Source organism: Chaetodon trifascialis, chromosome 21 (assembly GCF_039877785.1).
Source record: "Chaetodon trifascialis isolate fChaTrf1 chromosome 21, fChaTrf1.hap1, whole genome shotgun sequence".
Classification (NCBI taxonomy): domain Eukaryota; kingdom Metazoa; phylum Chordata; class Actinopteri; order Chaetodontiformes; family Chaetodontidae; genus Chaetodon; species Chaetodon trifascialis.
In genome coordinates, this window is record NC_092076.1 from 8,472,264 (window position 1) to 8,489,511 (window position 17,248).

General features: G+C 41.9%; 1 protein-coding gene across 1 annotated transcript; it reads left to right on the forward strand.

Moving 5' to 3' along the window:
* Nucleotides 1-5,817: 5,817 nt before the first annotated feature.
* LOC139349520 (C1q-related factor-like) lies at nucleotides 5,818-10,717 on the forward strand. Its single transcript, XM_070990399.1, has 2 exons — nucleotides 5,818-6,699; nucleotides 9,578-10,717. Exons 1-2 carry the CDS (start codon nucleotides 6,052-6,054, stop codon nucleotides 9,755-9,757), a joined length of 828 nt encoding a protein of 275 aa, XP_070846500.1. The 5' UTR covers nucleotides 5,818-6,051; the 3' UTR covers nucleotides 9,758-10,717.
* The last annotated feature ends 6,531 nt before the right edge of the window (nucleotides 10,718-17,248 follow it).

The following is a 17,248-nucleotide window of genomic DNA, read 5'->3' on the forward strand; positions in this document are numbered from 1 at the left end:
ATTAGACCACATGCCAATGAAAGATAATCACACTGAAGAGTTCAGGATTCCAACACTATCTGGACTTTGCTGTTTGATGATGAGTTATGTCCCTCACTTTTGTCAACCCAACTATTTTGAGAGGTAAACATGGCTACAAAGGCAAAACTGGAGTGCAAGATGTAGTTTCTCACTTCAAAAATATCAGTATTTTTCACCCTGCATCTCCCAAAAGTCAAATAAAAGCATTATCCAGCACAGTCCATCCTGAATATAGACATCAAAGATGGCTTGCCGTTTCCTCAGGTCTCCAGTTACTGACAAGGCCGTCAGGAGTGTCCAAGCTGGAATGTGAGCAGGGCTGCTCAAGATGGGTGGTCTGCACCTTCCCCAGCTACTGTGGGGCTCATCCGAAAGGTTCCTGCTGCTGCATCGAGGTGGGATAATGTCCGGACATAGCAGTGCAAACAGTGTGTGGACTCAACACCATAAATCTAGAATTTATAGTGCACAAACATACTGAGGTAGACAATCTTGTTTCTTGGATGCTTTCCGAAAACACATCATAATTAAAAGAGCTGTAGCTGTTACTCAGCATGACAATCAATGTCAATCCATTGACAAAAATGTTTAATATAAGGTTCTTCATTGTGTCTTGCTGCTTTTTCCTTTTTTTAATCTCGACAAAGAGTGAGTAGTGGGCGCCATCCTTTGGTTGAAAGAAGTAAATACAGTGGGTAAAAAAACAAAGTTGTCATTTCATGTGGGGGGAAATGGCCCACTCATTCATCTTATTTCCCTAAATCAGTTTGGCAAATGGCCACTTACCCATATTCAGGATGTTGTGAGAAATAGCAGCTACAAGAGGCAAATCAGCTCAGATCTACAGAGGCACAACCTGCTTTTACACTGATTTCTCTGACTTGGAATGTTCATGCATTAAAGAGAGTTTCACTCCGAGCCAAACTCCAATCAGTGATGCCACAGCAGGAGTATTTCCTTTGAGCGTAGTTGGAGGATACCTGTTGGGACATCACTGAAAGATCCAAACTCACATATGCATATATTAAATATACACTGCCACCAGGTTTGGAATTAATAGTTGGAAATCAGTCAAAGAATGTAATTTGTGCATCATTATGTTTCTTACAAACACAGAAGCGTCAGACAGGACATGAAAATTAGTCAGGTTTTAGAGGAATAGTTCAGCAAAATTTATGAAATTAGGCTTATTTGTTCTCTTTCTGAAAGTGAGGTGAGAAGATCCACATCAATTTCATTTAATGGCTCTGTTTTCACAGTTTCATGATTGCATCCAGTAAAAGCCTTAAGCTGCTGCTGCTGCTATCTTGAACCTCTCCTGAAAGTTTGCTTGGCTCACTGTATAACTTAGAATCTAAACACGTAGTGAAGATAGAACAACTCAAGGCTCTGCTTCTGCTGTCTGTAGATGACATATTTTGTAATATGTTTAAAGGCCACATGGGGGCACTAAAGTCTCTAAATAGAGCTAAGTTGTGCAGCACTATCACAAGGCTGATGTGAGCTGTATACTGTTTAAGACACTGATACAAATTATTTTAGGTTTTGAAATTTGAAGTCTGTAAACACAGTAACTATGAGTCATTTTAATCAATGTTTTGACTGACGTTTGGCTCTCTTGAGTTTGACAGGGGGCTCGGCAGATGCTTGCACTGTAAGGCCTGGTGTGCTTACGCCATCATCACTCTTGTACTTTTGTTTGTTTTGGTGTTTTTTGTTTTTTTGTTTTTTTGAATTATAGCAGTTTTCTAAAATATTTTTTCCTTTTTGTCGGTAGCAGCAGTTTCAACTGACTTCAAATTTGATGTACACTACCGGCGTAGAATTGTATATGCAGTATTATGTGTAGAATTTTGGGGATAATAAAAGATTTAAGAAGCTTAAATATCTCTTCTGTCATACTTACTATGTGGTCATCTCTCTGATTTAGTGTATATTGTCATCAGCTGGAGAGACTCAGCAAGAAAGCGGTGCTCGAGGTGTCTGACTCAGAACTATTGTCGTGTCCTGTGACAACAGCAGCATCAAAAATGTGGAGAGGACTCAGAAAACTACTCTGCTTATGCTACGCTCATGAAAATCTAATATCACCGGATGAGTCTAACATTTTCAGTCACTCTGTAGCCACGTGTATGCAGTTGGCTTCAATGTGACTTGGTTTGTTTTGTGGTTACATCTGTTGGTTAATTCGTAGGAGGGTAGCTATATCGTCTGAGAGAAAATGTGCATAAAATTGACTGTGTATAGTTACCAAATGAACATATTTTACTTTAAAAGCATGAACATCGTGTTTAGTGCGTCACTGAGGCTACACCACGCCTTTAGGGAAACAAGATCTACATGACTTGGCGATCCTTTAATACACATTTTACTGTATTACAGTGTTACATATTTAATGTCTGTGGAAATGAGGGATTTTGACAAGATTTTGCATAAATATTCTAATGTAATGTACTATCCTATGGGTTTGAACAATGTCTAAATGGGCTAAAGAGGTTTAAGTTAATAAGTCAGCCAGCAAAGGAAATTGCTATGTGCAACTTTTAGTAGGATAGCAGTTATGTTACTTAACAATTAATGTGTATAACCCTGATTCCTAAAAAGTTGGATTGTTGTGTAAAACATAAATTAAAAAAATCATGATAATAGCTTTACAGAGTGTTTCTGAGCCCATGCAGTAATATCCTTTATACAATCATGTGTTCACAAAGTGGTGAACCTTGTTCCATCCTTGCTTGTGAACGTGCCTTTCCAGGATGCCCCTTTCATACCCAATCATGATACTCTCACCTGTTACCAATGAACCTGTTCACCTGTGGAATGATCCAAACAGGTGTTTTCGGAGCATTCCACATCTTTCCCAGTCTTTAGCTGCTCCTGTGTCAACTTGTTTGAAACATTGCTGCAACAAATTCAGAATAAGCAGATATTTATAAAAATCAATTAAGTTCATGTGGTAAAACATTAAATATATTGTCTTTGTACTGTTTTCATTTGAGTACATGTCAAGAGAATTAGCAAATGATCATATTCTGTCTTATTTATGTTTTTTGCACAGGGTCCCAACCTCTGTGGAATCAGGGTTGTGTTAGTAACTGCATGGACAAATGTATATATAGTTTATTTTCATGTCTGCCCATTTATTTGACCCATCCCTCATGGAATTACTCAGACACATTAATATGTTCTAAATCAGATCAGTACATCAACTCAGTTTTAAAAACGATTGACTGAACAGATTGCTGGCAGTGGTTCTTGAATCAAGCAGAGCCCTCTCTGCCAGCACACTTACTTTGGTGAGTTTGTATTTACTCAGCCAACTAATTGAGATTTATTTAGTAATTGCAGAATATGCACTGTATCGCTGCTTAATGTTCAGGCTTTGGCATATGCATTTACCACAAGCATTAACACAGTCAAGCTCAGTAAAAATCTAAACATCTCATCAGCATTAGATGCAGAGTTCATTGCGGGCTGTTATGTAATCTACTGTACAAGGACACCAGCTACCATGGGGCCGTTCTTCAACAACACATTTTGAACCACTGCAAAGAAAATACCATCTTAAATCTTATAGATGCACTGATATGCATGTGAACCTCGCAATCCTCCTGGTATGCATCTGCAGAGTAATACTCATTAGCTATGTAGATATAAATATTAACTTGTTAAACTCATTGAGATTCATGGCATGGAGCAGATAGTCTCTACTTATCTATTGTTATACTTCAGCAATAATAAGCTGTAGATGACAACTAGCACACGTGGCAGCGAGTGTAACTATGATGAAAAGTGAAACAACGTGAGACATAAATCAATTAATTTTGAATTATAATTAAATTGTTAGATGGAAATTAGCATGTGCAGCAAATCGAAATGTATCTTGTGTGTGGCAAATCTGCGTTGCATTTCATATGCAGGCAATATTACAGAAGAAAATAATTATGTGAATGGACGCTGTGCAAAATAATAAAAAAAAAAAAATGAGTGTAAAACAAAGATCAAAATATGTGGGCCTATAAAATTCATTATGCGCAAACATAAGCTTTTATGTCTCAACGCCATGCATACAAAAAGCATGAAAAGGACCATAATGTGCATGTCAAGGCAATCTTAATCAAAAAAAAAAAGAGAAACAAATGAGCTCAGTTACTTCCAGAAAGAAATCAACAGTAAATACCAATATAAATATTAACATGATTAAATGACAGGAGCATAAGAACACAAACAGGGAGAAGTGTTAAAACAGGCAGCAGCCAGCAGCCATATAGCATGCTATCTGCTGAGTCACATGCTAACATGTGGACCAAGAAGAACCAAGACGCAGACCTACAACATTCATGCCAGCTCAAACAACAAATACTTAGCTTAACTGCTGATAGAAAGTGGCTATTGCTTGCATGAAAGTACAAAAGTCTCAGGAGAGGAAAGTATTTCTTCCACAAACTCCTCCTGACTTGACATGTTCGCCTAGCTTGCTAACGTGATGCTATATGAGAGAAGCAGTGGTACCAAAGCAGAGTTTAGCTTGGCTAATCTTTCTCCTGTAGGTTTTTATCACCTTTATATATTTGATTGGACCATCTGCTGTTGCTGCTAAGTTGTCACAGGTTGCATTTGACTAGGAAACTTTCATAGGCAACACTTTGGCGTGTCATGACAGGAAAAGCACAGGTAGCAATAATGATATTTATAGCAGCTGCATTCTGTTGAAGGGTGCCAGTTCTGGGGCCCTCCTCCTGTGAATCCAAGCTCACTGTCATGGCTTACTGTTGCATTTTAAAGCTGCGTTTGGATGATATTATAATGATCACCTTTGATTCCAGAAGAGGTGTAGGACTTAATTGAGTGAGTAAAATATTTTCACATTCATTAGGATTTATAATACCGATGTTGCGATAGAACAAAATTTCACTTATTCTGAATTGCCCCTTTACTGGGCATTGTATATTCATCACTCACTGTCAACATAAATCCCTATCCCCATATTGTCTAGTGCCTCATCATTCATTGTATATATGGTTTATTATTATTATTATCATCATTATTAATATTTAAACCAGCATCAGATTCCTTGTAAGTACACACATACTTGGCCAATAAAGACAATTCTGCTTCTCTCTCTCTCTCTCTCACACACACACACACACACACACACACACACACACACACACACACACACACACACACACACACACATAAGCAGATGAGGAAATATATTCACATTCTGACCTTGATAAAAATGTAATTTTACATTAAACTAAGATATATCTGTAGCTGGCCGTTGACTATTAGATGTCTCAGATGAGTTCTTCTTGTGCTCAAAATAACACATTTATGCACATAAGTGAACAAAATCAATGCTAACTGTTTAACATTGTTGAAAAATGTGACGTATACAGCCACAAGAATGGAGAATATGAATTTCAGTGATAGTGCATAAATGGGCTTTCCAAAAATTAAAATATTTCTTATCTGCGGAAACTTCCCTTAGATCTTTTTCTCTATCTCTGTCTTCACCATCCAGCGAACATGAATTGATTGATTATGATCTCGGTCTCTGTGCTCTGTATATCACACTCCTTCTTTATGTCTTCTGTGGCTTTTCACATCTGCCAGTAGGAAAGTGCCCTCCTCAGCCCTGACTCAGATGGCGAGTGAGTGTATGTTGCTCACTCTCTCCTCCCCTTGCTTCTTTTCTTTTTTTTTCTCTCAAGCTGTCTTCCTCTCTCCCTCCTCTTCTCTTACACTCTCTCCTCACTCGCTCAATCTCTCTCTCCTTTTGATCACTTCGGTCCCTTGCTCCACTCCCTCTCCCTTACTCCTACACCGCTCTGTCACTCACTCACACACTCATACCAGCTCTCTCTGGGCACCATCTCGGAGATCCTCAGTGTGTCTGCGTTTTGCCAGGTGGACGCACTCCCCACAGTCACCATTTCCACCCCGGAGAGCTCCACGGTGGCTGCGCAGCCCCTTCCCCGGCTGAGCATCGGGCGGAAGACCCTGGTGGCAGCTGCTGTGGGGGTCATGCTGGTCCTGGTTCTGGTGGTCCTCATCCCTGTGCTGGTCAGCTCCGTTGGCACAGGTGGCATAGATGACAGTGCAAGCCACTACGAGATGCTGGGTACCTGCCGCATGGTTTGTGACCCTTTCCCCAGCACGGGCACGACGGGCACAGGTATGCACGCGGGAACAGATACAGCGACCACAGGCCTACAGGTGGACAGCGACGCGGATCTGAGTGATCACAGCATCGGCCCACCGCTGCCTACTTACAGCGCTCATGGCCCGCAAGGTAAACCAGGCCGTCCGGGCAAGCCTGGACCCCCAGGACCACCCGGAGAGCCAGGCCCACCGGGACCCAAGGGACCACCGGGAGATGGTGTGGACATTGTACGGACGGGGATTCTAGGTTTAGGGGGTAAAGGGGCAGTTAGCACAACCACCTACAACACCATGCCACGGGTGGCATTTTACGCAGGACTACGAAACCCTCAAGAAGGTTACGATATTCTACGATTTGACGACGTGGTGACTAACATTGGTGGCAACTATGAGGGCGCAACGGGCAAGTTCACCTGTAAGATTCCCGGCACCTACTTTTTCATCTACAATGTGCTGATGAGGGGAGGAGATGGCACCAGCATGTGGGCTGACCTAATCAAGAATGGTCTGGTGGGTAGCACCTTTAACTCCTCAGACACCTTTTCAAAACACTTGTTCCATGATTTACTGTTAAATTTGATAAACGGAATGAGAACCATTTCTCAATGTACAAATAGTGAATAATTAGCATTTTACTGACATTATGAGTTTCCTGAATCATACACTGGGATGAACCCACATCAAAATGCGCAGGCAACAGTGTAACCAGTGTGCTGGCAGTCTAAATTGAGTAGTCATGCATTCATGTGGATAGTGATTTTGGGTCTGTCTTGGTCTGGTGTTATAGTCCACTATAATGACAATGCACAGTGGCACGCTGCCAGATTGTGTATCTGTGCATATTACACATCCAATGATGTACACGTTGAAGTGAGTGGAAGGAGTGCAGCGCTATCTCAACTCTGCACACATCAAAACACACCCTGGGGTAGTGGATAGTTCAAAGCTGGTGCCCTTTGAAATACAACAAACTTCATGGAGCCATGATGTGCCAGTATGTGTTATCAGACTGCCTGTCAGGCCCAGGCGTTTCAATATCAAATCATGATATTTGCCATGTTCATGGATAATTTTGTAATGTCTTTAAAGCCCCAGGTGATGACACTGATCAAACGCCATGTGAATCCAAACCTCGACATTTTCCTTCAAACATTTCCGGGCTGCAACAGGCTGCACAGAGGGTGGACACAATAACACAAGCACCTGTATATTATAATGCAGTCCAGTACAATGACCACGCAGTCAATGCTACATTTGCGAAGCTACTAGAGACCAATTTTTGTGGAGACTCACACAAAACTGAAAGTTTATCTCTGCGTCCATAGTTTTTGGTGTTTTAGGTTGCATTGCAAAATCCAAGACTCCACAAGACTTTGAAGTAATTTCAAGATACACCACATTTAACACACTTTGCTGTTGTGTTGGACTGTGCCATACCCTGAGGTGTTTGTCTGAAGGAAAAAAGTACACTGCAATCTCCTCTCTCCATCCGTCTCCACAAAAACAGACATGTTAAGTTTCTCACATGTATTTACTGCATCATATTAGATTGTATCCTCAAAGTAGTCACCCACTACCCCATATGTATTGCTTATATGTCTGTAAATTAGGGTTACAAGCAGGGATGTGCGCAGATGTTTTAAGAGACAGTGGCTAAATTTGAAAAAAGGGCACCCCCACCTTTCCTCACTAATCATTCTGTATGATATGTGTCCAAACACACACATCAAAAATGCATTAAAAATCTAAAAACCAGCAGTAAAAATGTAATAGAAAGGTCCATAAAACCGACTTAATGTTAACTTCAGCTGAAGAAAAAGAGACAAATATACACACTGGAAACAGAGTGTTAGCTAGACACTTTAATCATAGTGATTCACCTGTTGGCGGACTGTTGCTTTGTAAAGACTTCTTCAAGCTTCCTCCTCCAGCTCTTAACCTCCCTGCCTCTGTCTGCTCTCTTTAGAGGGCAGCGACGCTGTGTGAAACACCAGATAAGAAGAATCACATATAGAGCTACACTTACCTAAGTTTACCGTGGTCGAAAATGTATATATAATACTTGCATATCACTTACCCCATAACTAAACTCAAACACAGCCTCTATGTTGTTAATGAGGACCAATTAACAACAAAACAGTCATGTAAACTTGGCTTCGGGCGAACATGTGAGGCAACTGTAACTGCTAATTAAATCACCTGCATAATGATGCAACTTCAAAAGAAAGGTCTAAAGGAGAAAGGTGTAGAGAAATCAAAGAACGACTTTAACAATATTTATCAAGTCCAAAGGAGGAGGCACTTCAGACATAGAGGGCAAAGTGGCAAAAGCCCACTTTAGCCACTCTGCATGGTTAAAATTACTATGTTGCTCACACAGGTTAGACAATTTCCCGCATTTACAGCTTATAATAGTGTACTATGTTAGTATAACAACAGGAGGGCAGCATGCTTAAGCTGCATTGCCCTCATGTCTCCATCATCATGCTGTCATCCGTGGCTCAACCTCTCCTCTCAGACCCTGCGGCCTCTTGACGAACACGTTTGTACTCCACTGGCACCAATTAGAACTCCATGTTCCTGTTTTGGTTCTAACTTAGTTTTGATCCTGTCACCACAAGCTGGTTGGAGCCGGGATTACGCTTTCATGGTTGGTCTGGCGAAGCTGCAGCATAACAGCCAACCCGGAAACCCTGATCATTACGCATCAGCTGAAGCTTAGAGGGGGTGTGTCCTTCAGTGGCCAGCTGCACATGCAAAGCAACTTCTGACACCCTCGGTGATTACCCCCTGTTGACATGATGACACTTGTGTTTGGGAAAACGTGGCATTTTCAGAACTCCAGCCTGCAAAAGGTGGATGTACTGTAAGAGTGGAACTTGAGGGAAAGGGATAGTATGTGCTTCCATCCTTCCTCAGAGGCAGACTGACTCAAGCCTGACCCTCTCTGTTGAGTCATGAGAGAAAAACAAGATATTCACCACAGGGGACACACTTTACACCAACTCTCAAATTCAGTCTACGCTTCTTGCAAATATTCGTTTCTTAAAATAAGATCTTTCTCTCCTTTTTGGAAAATAAATGTGGCCTCATGTCAAGTGAAGCAGCAACTCATTTAATGTGTGCGCGCGTCAAATTAAGCATTTGTTTCAATACCACCATCCACTTCAGTGATGCCATCTTAATATTCTCCTTTGGGCCTATTAAAAATAATTATAATCACTAATATTTGCATTTTATGACGATAAGTGAATGCATTATTCTAATATTTATTAATTAACTCATGCATTATAAGAGTTCTTCAATGCAAATCTCTTGCTCAGCGTTCTACTATCATTTACTTCCCTTCACTTCCTCTCCTTGTCTGTCTGTGTGTGTCATATTCCAGGTCAGGGCCAGCGCCATTGCCCAAGACCAGGACCAGAGTTATGACTACGCCAGCAACAGTGTCATCCTTCATTTAGATGCGGGCGATGAGGTTTTCATAAAATTGGATGGGGGCAAGGCTCACGGGGGCAACAGCAACAAATACAGCACCTTCTCAGGGTTCATCCTCTATGCCGACTGAAGGCTGAACAGGATGTGGGCTCAGAGGTGAAAGGTCGCAGCCAGAGGACATTCACTTCCTGACTTTCACTTGGCTCTCGCTGTAAGGTTAATGTTGCCCATAGCCACTGATCCGCAGTCAGATTGTTTTCACAGATGTTTAAGCTCAGCATTGTTACAGCGATTAAGGCTGTGGATCTGTGGTTGTCGGTAACTGTCGACCACCTCATCCATACGTTCCATTGTATACAGGGTGCCTACGCCGCTATTCTGATGGATGCGAGCTACGTAAAAGTGACAGTCACTGCCATGTGTCATGCTGAGGTACAGTAACAATTCTGACGGTGCAAAAGCCTCACCATCATTTTTGAGCTGTCATTTCAAATACAAGTCTGGAAATCCAACAGTTGTGGCGACTGCAGTGTTTGTAAATGTGCTGTTTTTCTTTTTTCTCATGCTGTTTGTATAGGATGTTGAGGAGATATATTCTGCACCCAGAAAGGCTAATTTGTCAAATATTGGACGCCAAAATGAGATTGTGTTGAGTGGCAGTGTCACAAAATGTATTGTGTCTCAGTGTGATGATTTGGAAAATCATGTCATATCAGCCCATTATATTTGGCATATTGTTAGTGTACATTTGATATTGAATCTTGATGTCTGAACACAAAGTCAAAGTAGTCTACATGCACCATATTGTGTGTCTATTAAAGAATATAGCTGTTGATAGATAGTTGTACAATTATATCATGTAATGGTTAATGTGCTCACCTGTGAAGACTAATTTATTGAATTCTTGCATGCAGCACCTGTTAAAAATGCTCTGTATGTTTCCACAAATGATGAAGAGAAATACAGCAATTTTAAACAAAGTCTGAATAGCTAGATGTGGGCTCAAGGAACATCTATTGCTGTTGTTTTTACTTTTAATGTCCATGATTTTTCATTAAAAATGGGTTTTTTGAATTCCCTCACACACGTGCATAATGTCGCTCACCTCATCTATTTCTCGATCAGCTGTTCTGATCTCTCATGTTCCAGTGAAACCGGAGTTTCGTCCTTCAGATGTTACTCACAAGACACCAGCGCAGCGAGAGGCAATCAAGGCTGAGATGATCATTGAGGGAAAGGCAGGGGAAATCACAGCTGTGTTAAATGCCAAATGAAGCGGGAGATGATTGTGTTTCACAATCAAAGGAGGGATGTGTTTTTTCCTCTAATGGGTGTGGAGACGCTGAGATATAGCGGGAGAAAGTCAGGGGACGGGTGTTAGAACATATCATGACAAAGCTTAGATCAGTGTCGGAAAGTAATCCAGGCAAATTAGGCTCTGCTGTGACGGCGACACCAGTGTCAGAGACAAGAAAATAGCTTCCAGGGCTAAACTGTATAAACCAATATATATTTCCTGTTTCCTTAAGAGCTCACTTTGATATTATGAAATTCTTTGGACAGAATTCGCCTTTGACATGGGCCACGTAGGGTCCAAAACTGTCTCTTAAACAAGTTAAGAGTTCAAGAACAAAAGTTTTGACAGTGTGAAGACACAGAGACATGGAAACCCTGTCAAAAAGCACACGTATTCATTCACTTACGCTACTAAACCTGAATGTCAACCCAGTGTTACCTCTCAAAATGCCACTTGAAGCTCAATTAAATTCAGCATTTTGTTGTGAGCTGTAAATTGGTGTGATAGTGTACAGCTGGTGAAAATGAAGCAAAGAGACTGGGTTGCAGCACTGTGCAGCGTTAGAACATCCTGTTGCCTGTTGTTTAACTGCTCTATGCAGAAAAGGCCAGGAAGCCCTCTGGTCTAAACTTAAGCTTGTCTTGAGACAGCAGAATTCCTCCAGACACAATTAAGACTGAGGGTCCGTGCCTAAGCAGAGGTCACCCCAGCCACGGGGCAGCTGAGCACTAGCACGGACTGTTTTCTCCTTGCAGGGTGTATGAGCACATCGTCAAATTAGAGACTTCATGTCACAATGTCAAAGACAAACGCCTGAGGTCGGCGAGAAACAGCTTTCACTGCTGAAACCGTTGGAACTGAACGTTGCCCGAGAGTCTGCAACAACTGTACTTTTCCTGAAGTCCTCGGGGGAGAAACACAAACGCAAAATCATTCTTATATAAAAACGCTTAAGAGACCTGGAGGATTAAGCCAGAAGTTCAGTATTTACTGTTTGAATATCTATGAGTGACGAGAGCGAAATGAAAATGCACCTGAACTCATTTGTATGCAGCTTGTTCCTGCCGTCTTTCCCAGAACATTGAGTACGTCAGTCGTGCCATCGCCAAAGCAAATAAAATTAATCATTGCATCACGCTGCACAGACAAAAAGGAACCCCCTGTTTAGCCATCTATGCATCAAGGCTCTTTTATTGAGGTCAGAGCGAAACTGGCAACAGGGGTAAGCCCAAAACCGTCTGTGGAGAAACGCAGAGAAATTCTCTTGGCAGGCGCCGTCTGTGCCTCATCCTGCAGAACCGGGTGATCCTTGCTCAAGCTATTGTGCTTGTGTAAGCGACACAAACCCCTCCTCAGGGGTCTTTGGTTTTGATGGTGACTTTAGCTGAACAACCTACCCCAACAGGACACTCTGGGCCTGGTGTTTTAATTTGTGATGAAACGGCATCTGGATTGTGCGCGACGCTTGAACCTTTGACTCACATTTCAGCTCATGTCCTCCCTGACTTTAAGCAGGTCCAGGGTTTGAAGATAAGTACTCCTCTGAGAAGTGCTGTAAGCTGCTTTTTGTTGACGTAAGCTTGGACTCGACTGTGGGGATATTTTGAGATTTCCTACTGTACCTCTTTTCATCATGTATAAGTAGAGGGATTTGAAAGATTATGCCTCTACTGCAGACTTGTTTTAATTTAGGTAATCTCCAGCGTATGCAAACGTAACTGAAGGAAATTTTGATTCATTCACTCCCACCCGGTCGCTATCAGTAAACTGAGATGGCTTCCGCTTGACATTTGCAGGGGCCAATTGGTGAGGCGTGAGGCTTATCAGGCTACTGCAGAGTGTTCATGCATGTTTGTGGGTCTGCGTGCGCGAGTATTTGGGTCAGTGTACAGGTCAGCGTGCGTGTGTGTCCCTGCATGTGTCTTTAGTCTAAATGAGACAGGAGAACGCTTGGCTTGGAAAGAGTACCTCCTCTGAAATGTCTGGAGTGACATTAATGAGCCCTTGGTATTGTTATCTTGAGCGTCCCCACTTAACTCACCAGGGAAGATCCAAATTACAGATAGATGGTTTAATTGTCGAGCTAAATTGCCCGTCGTGCTCATGTACATTTCCTTCCACCAAATGTGCGGCCACTTCCCGACACCTCAAGCGCACAAATGGTTCTCCTAAGAGGATGCTTTCTTAATTTAACACTGCAAAAATCTCTATTTGGCTGTGGACACACATGTCCTAATTCAGCGCACACACACAGGACACATGTCTGTGAGGCTGCACTGCTTTGCTAACATGCTACAATGATAATGCTAACATGATACATAAAAAACAAAAACGTCTACCTGCTTGAGCCGCTAGAGGAAAAATGAGGGCTCCATCCGCTGATGTGCAACATTTCATGGCAATCATCAAGTTGTTTTTTAGGTGTTTCAGTCTAGACCAAAGTGGCGGACCAACCAAGAGACTGACATCGGCATCTCTCGAGCCATGCCGCTAGCATGGCTTAAAATCAGAGTCTCCTCAACGCTGACTGGCTGTCAATAACTGCTGACATTTAACAGAATCTGCTGCTCTGCCATCCTCTTAAGACCTGTCATCTGAAGGGTCACCACAAGCCTGTACTGTATATCTATCACACTGAATACTTAAAATAAACAGTAAGTGTTATGTGTACACAAGCTGACCACATCCTTTAGGGTCCAATCAGAAATACAGCCTTACAGGTACATTAGCAGATGCAATATTCCTTTTAAACAACATGGTCAATAATCCAGTCATGTCTGCCTAAGGAGGCCTCAGTTAACATTGAAACCTGGCATACAGCGTGCCCTCAAAATCTCAGTGAATACCATAAAAGGCATGATTACAAGGAAGAAGTTGGTCGTGATTGATCTTTGTGAGACCCTAAATCTTGCATTCATTGTGAAAAGGACAATGCTCTCATCAGTTTCTGCTGCTTTCTCATCAGTTTTCTCAGCTTTGTGGCAGAATGGTCAGCAAAGCCAGAGGGGAGGTACGCATTCGTGACAAGCTCTCCCTGTGCACTGTTTTTTTTTTAAGTGCAAGTTATAAAACTAATGCTTAAGATCTGATTTGATATGATTCACCAGATAGTTACGTAACATGTAAATGTCTTACCCTCAGTATTTTCATAAATACTGGGTAACCACAAGGTGCAGTACTGAGAAATAAAACTGAAGTTTTGATATTGATATTGTATAAAAACCTGCGAAATAATTATGATGTTGTATATTTCACAGTTATTTTTATTTTTTAGACTGTGTGGGATTTGCACCGTAGTGATAACCTTTTACTGTTTCTATTTATTTTTATTTGCATTCTATATTTGCACTCTTTCCTACTTTGTGCTGCTACTGCTGCAGAAGCATTTCCCTCGGGATGCATAAAGTTCTGTGTTAAGTTATCTTATGATATCCTACCAGAACTTCAGGGGTACAGTAAAGTAACAAAAGGCCATTTCGGAAGATTTCTTGAAACTCAGACTGAGTGGGTTTAATGTATTAAATGCAAGAGTAATGTCTCTGAATGGCAGCATGGGTACTCACCAATGCTGTGGCACAGCAAAGTAGTTTTTGAGTACACAGCTTGAAGAAAAAGGGTAGAAATCATGGAATAATGTTGGACTTGTGCAGCCCTATATTCTTTGGAGTGATTACAACGTGGCTGCTCTTTCTTATAGTAATGGTACAACAAATTAAGACCTCTTTGCTTGTGGCAGTTAGGAAAGGTAAAGTTTCATCTATAATACACACAGTCAATGCTGCAGGAAAGACGTACATGTACAAAGTCACTGCATCTTACATTACTGTATGCATGGGTGTATTACCCTTGTCCTAGCACTCCTTGGGAGAACATGACAACATGCATCGCCCACTTTCCTCCCCTTGATCTGGGGACTGTCCAGTGTGTCGGTGACTCAATACCAACCTTGTCCTTGTTCCCTCATGGCCCTGACTGAGCCGGGGCTAACACGTAAGGACAGGTTGAGTCATGTGGCCGGGGACGCTCCGCTGGCGTGTTGCCTGTCTCTTCACCTCACCGCAGCCTCGTGGATGCAGCCTGACATCGGGCTACAGAGGCGCTGCGAGTGCCCCTTCCTCAGCATGACACCAGATGCCAGAGTTCAAGAGCACTACAGTCGTTACAGTTGCTCAGGCCAGTGTATTCTACCCGTTGGTGTTGAGCTGCATTTGTGACCTGTTGTAGTGAGGGAGAGTGGGCACATCAGTGGGGATTTCATCATTGCTCCTTTGGTTGAAAACTTAAGCCAACATTTCGTCTTAAACAAGCCGTCCTCAACAGTCAATAACTCCCAAATTTTCCTGTTTAATATTGAATAGATTCAATACACATAACCAGATGAACAATCTTTAGATATAGCATTTCAAGAGTTTTGTATTTCAAATGTTCTCGTTAACCTGCTTCATTTGCTGTTGCTTCAATCAGACATTTCCCATAATGACCGCTGTCAACCCGGAACGATGAAACCTCCTTCTGCGTGTTGCTTAAATCCACAGAAGACAGCTACAATCATTGTGATTGTCTTGTCAAATTAAGTGTTCCAGTCAGGAAAAAGTGCCAGTACAGTGCAATTTGAAACCTTAACAATTATATAAAAAACCCTGTCACACCTCCATAAAAGCCATAAATGTAGAAGATGTGAACGCTTTATATTTTGGTACTCTGAGGTCATTCTCACCTCTTCTATGTGGATTTTTTCTGTATGATTATTACTGTAAGAGTTTAGCACGAAGCTTTTGAGTTCAGAGCAAGTGAAGCAAACATATTTCCCATGATGTTTTCTACAAAAGTGTGCAATCAAACACTGCAGCTGCACAGGAAATGTCTTCATGAATGTTTGCACCACTTACTCTACTTTGGGTCACTGACAAAGAAACACAAAGCCACTGTACATTGTCAGTACCTGTTTTCAGCCATGCTAGCAGTGTGGCTCTAGGACGATTAATTGGATTGCCTCCTCTGTAACCACTGGATGAACTTATGTTAAAACATTCAAACCTGCAGGCTGGTGTCTACAGTGACTGCTTTGTTAACAAATCACATCAAGACTCTCTGATTTGCACTACCTAAACCAAACCAGGCTGTTTTTCATGGCACACATTTTGATTGGTCATAGCAGAAACAGCACAGGTGTCACCAAAGCGACTTTTTCAGATCAACAGGTGTAATTTTGTCTTTTACACCTGTGCTTTTCCAACTGTGACATGTTTAAGGGGTCCATAGGAGTATGTAGGAAAGCTATGAGGTTGGCATATCACCTGGTATATTTTAGTTTATAGCTGTCAGACAGTTCTGTTAAAGGCCCACACAGGTGTTTTCTCTCTCTCTGACTGATTAGACCTTCGCTCAGGTTGAAAATGGAGCAAAGTTCACGCACTAATAAGAATCATAACCATCCTACAACTGTACCAGCTGCTGTTCAAGCCCACACAGCCCTGAAAGAAGGTCTAATTAGTCGAGCAAGCAAAAATAATAATAATTATTAGAGGGACTTTAACATTTAGATCCAAGCCAGATTTGAGACCTCGCTGTTGCTCTTACATACACACCAGTCACCCTCCTCCACACACACTCACACAGTACATAAATACTAAAATGTGTCTACGACTGCGAATGCCTCTTTTTAATTGATAATTCACTAGAATGGCACAAGTGAATTGCTTTTAACAACCCCTGATGAATACTGAAAGCCTGTTACCCCCTGGGATGGCACATACCTTCATTGTGGTGATTAACAATTAGCCCCTTGAGTAAACAATTCAAAACTCAAAACAAGCCCGACTAATGCAATGGTTATTGAAAATTAATTCAGACTGTCAATTATTCTGAGTTGCGGCCGGGTTTGGTGCAAAGCTATTTATTTTGTTTGCCTTTGCCCAAGCTGTTTTACCTTCCCTGACGGCAGTAGGCGGGGGAAATGATGAAAAACCACTCAGACAGGAGATTCCAAAATGTCGACACACTGTGGTGCCGTAGGCCAACTCTCTGAACATGATGGTGAGATTATAGAAGTCTTTACCCCCTGCCATCAGAAAATTATTTGCTCTGCTCCCGGAGAGGACCCACATCACACAATAAAGCGGCGGGTTGTGCCTGCATCCATGCACTTTTACAAAGTGCAACAAGGCAGCTTAAAACTTTCACCTTTTAGCTTGACACCTTCAGAATTAAACCCAATTTATATTCAGACTGAGACTTTGCCACCGTTCTGTGCCTGGGGCATTCACACTTGCTGGTACAGATATAGTCTTCCTTCCATGCTCTGCATCTGGCCTCTGTCTGTGT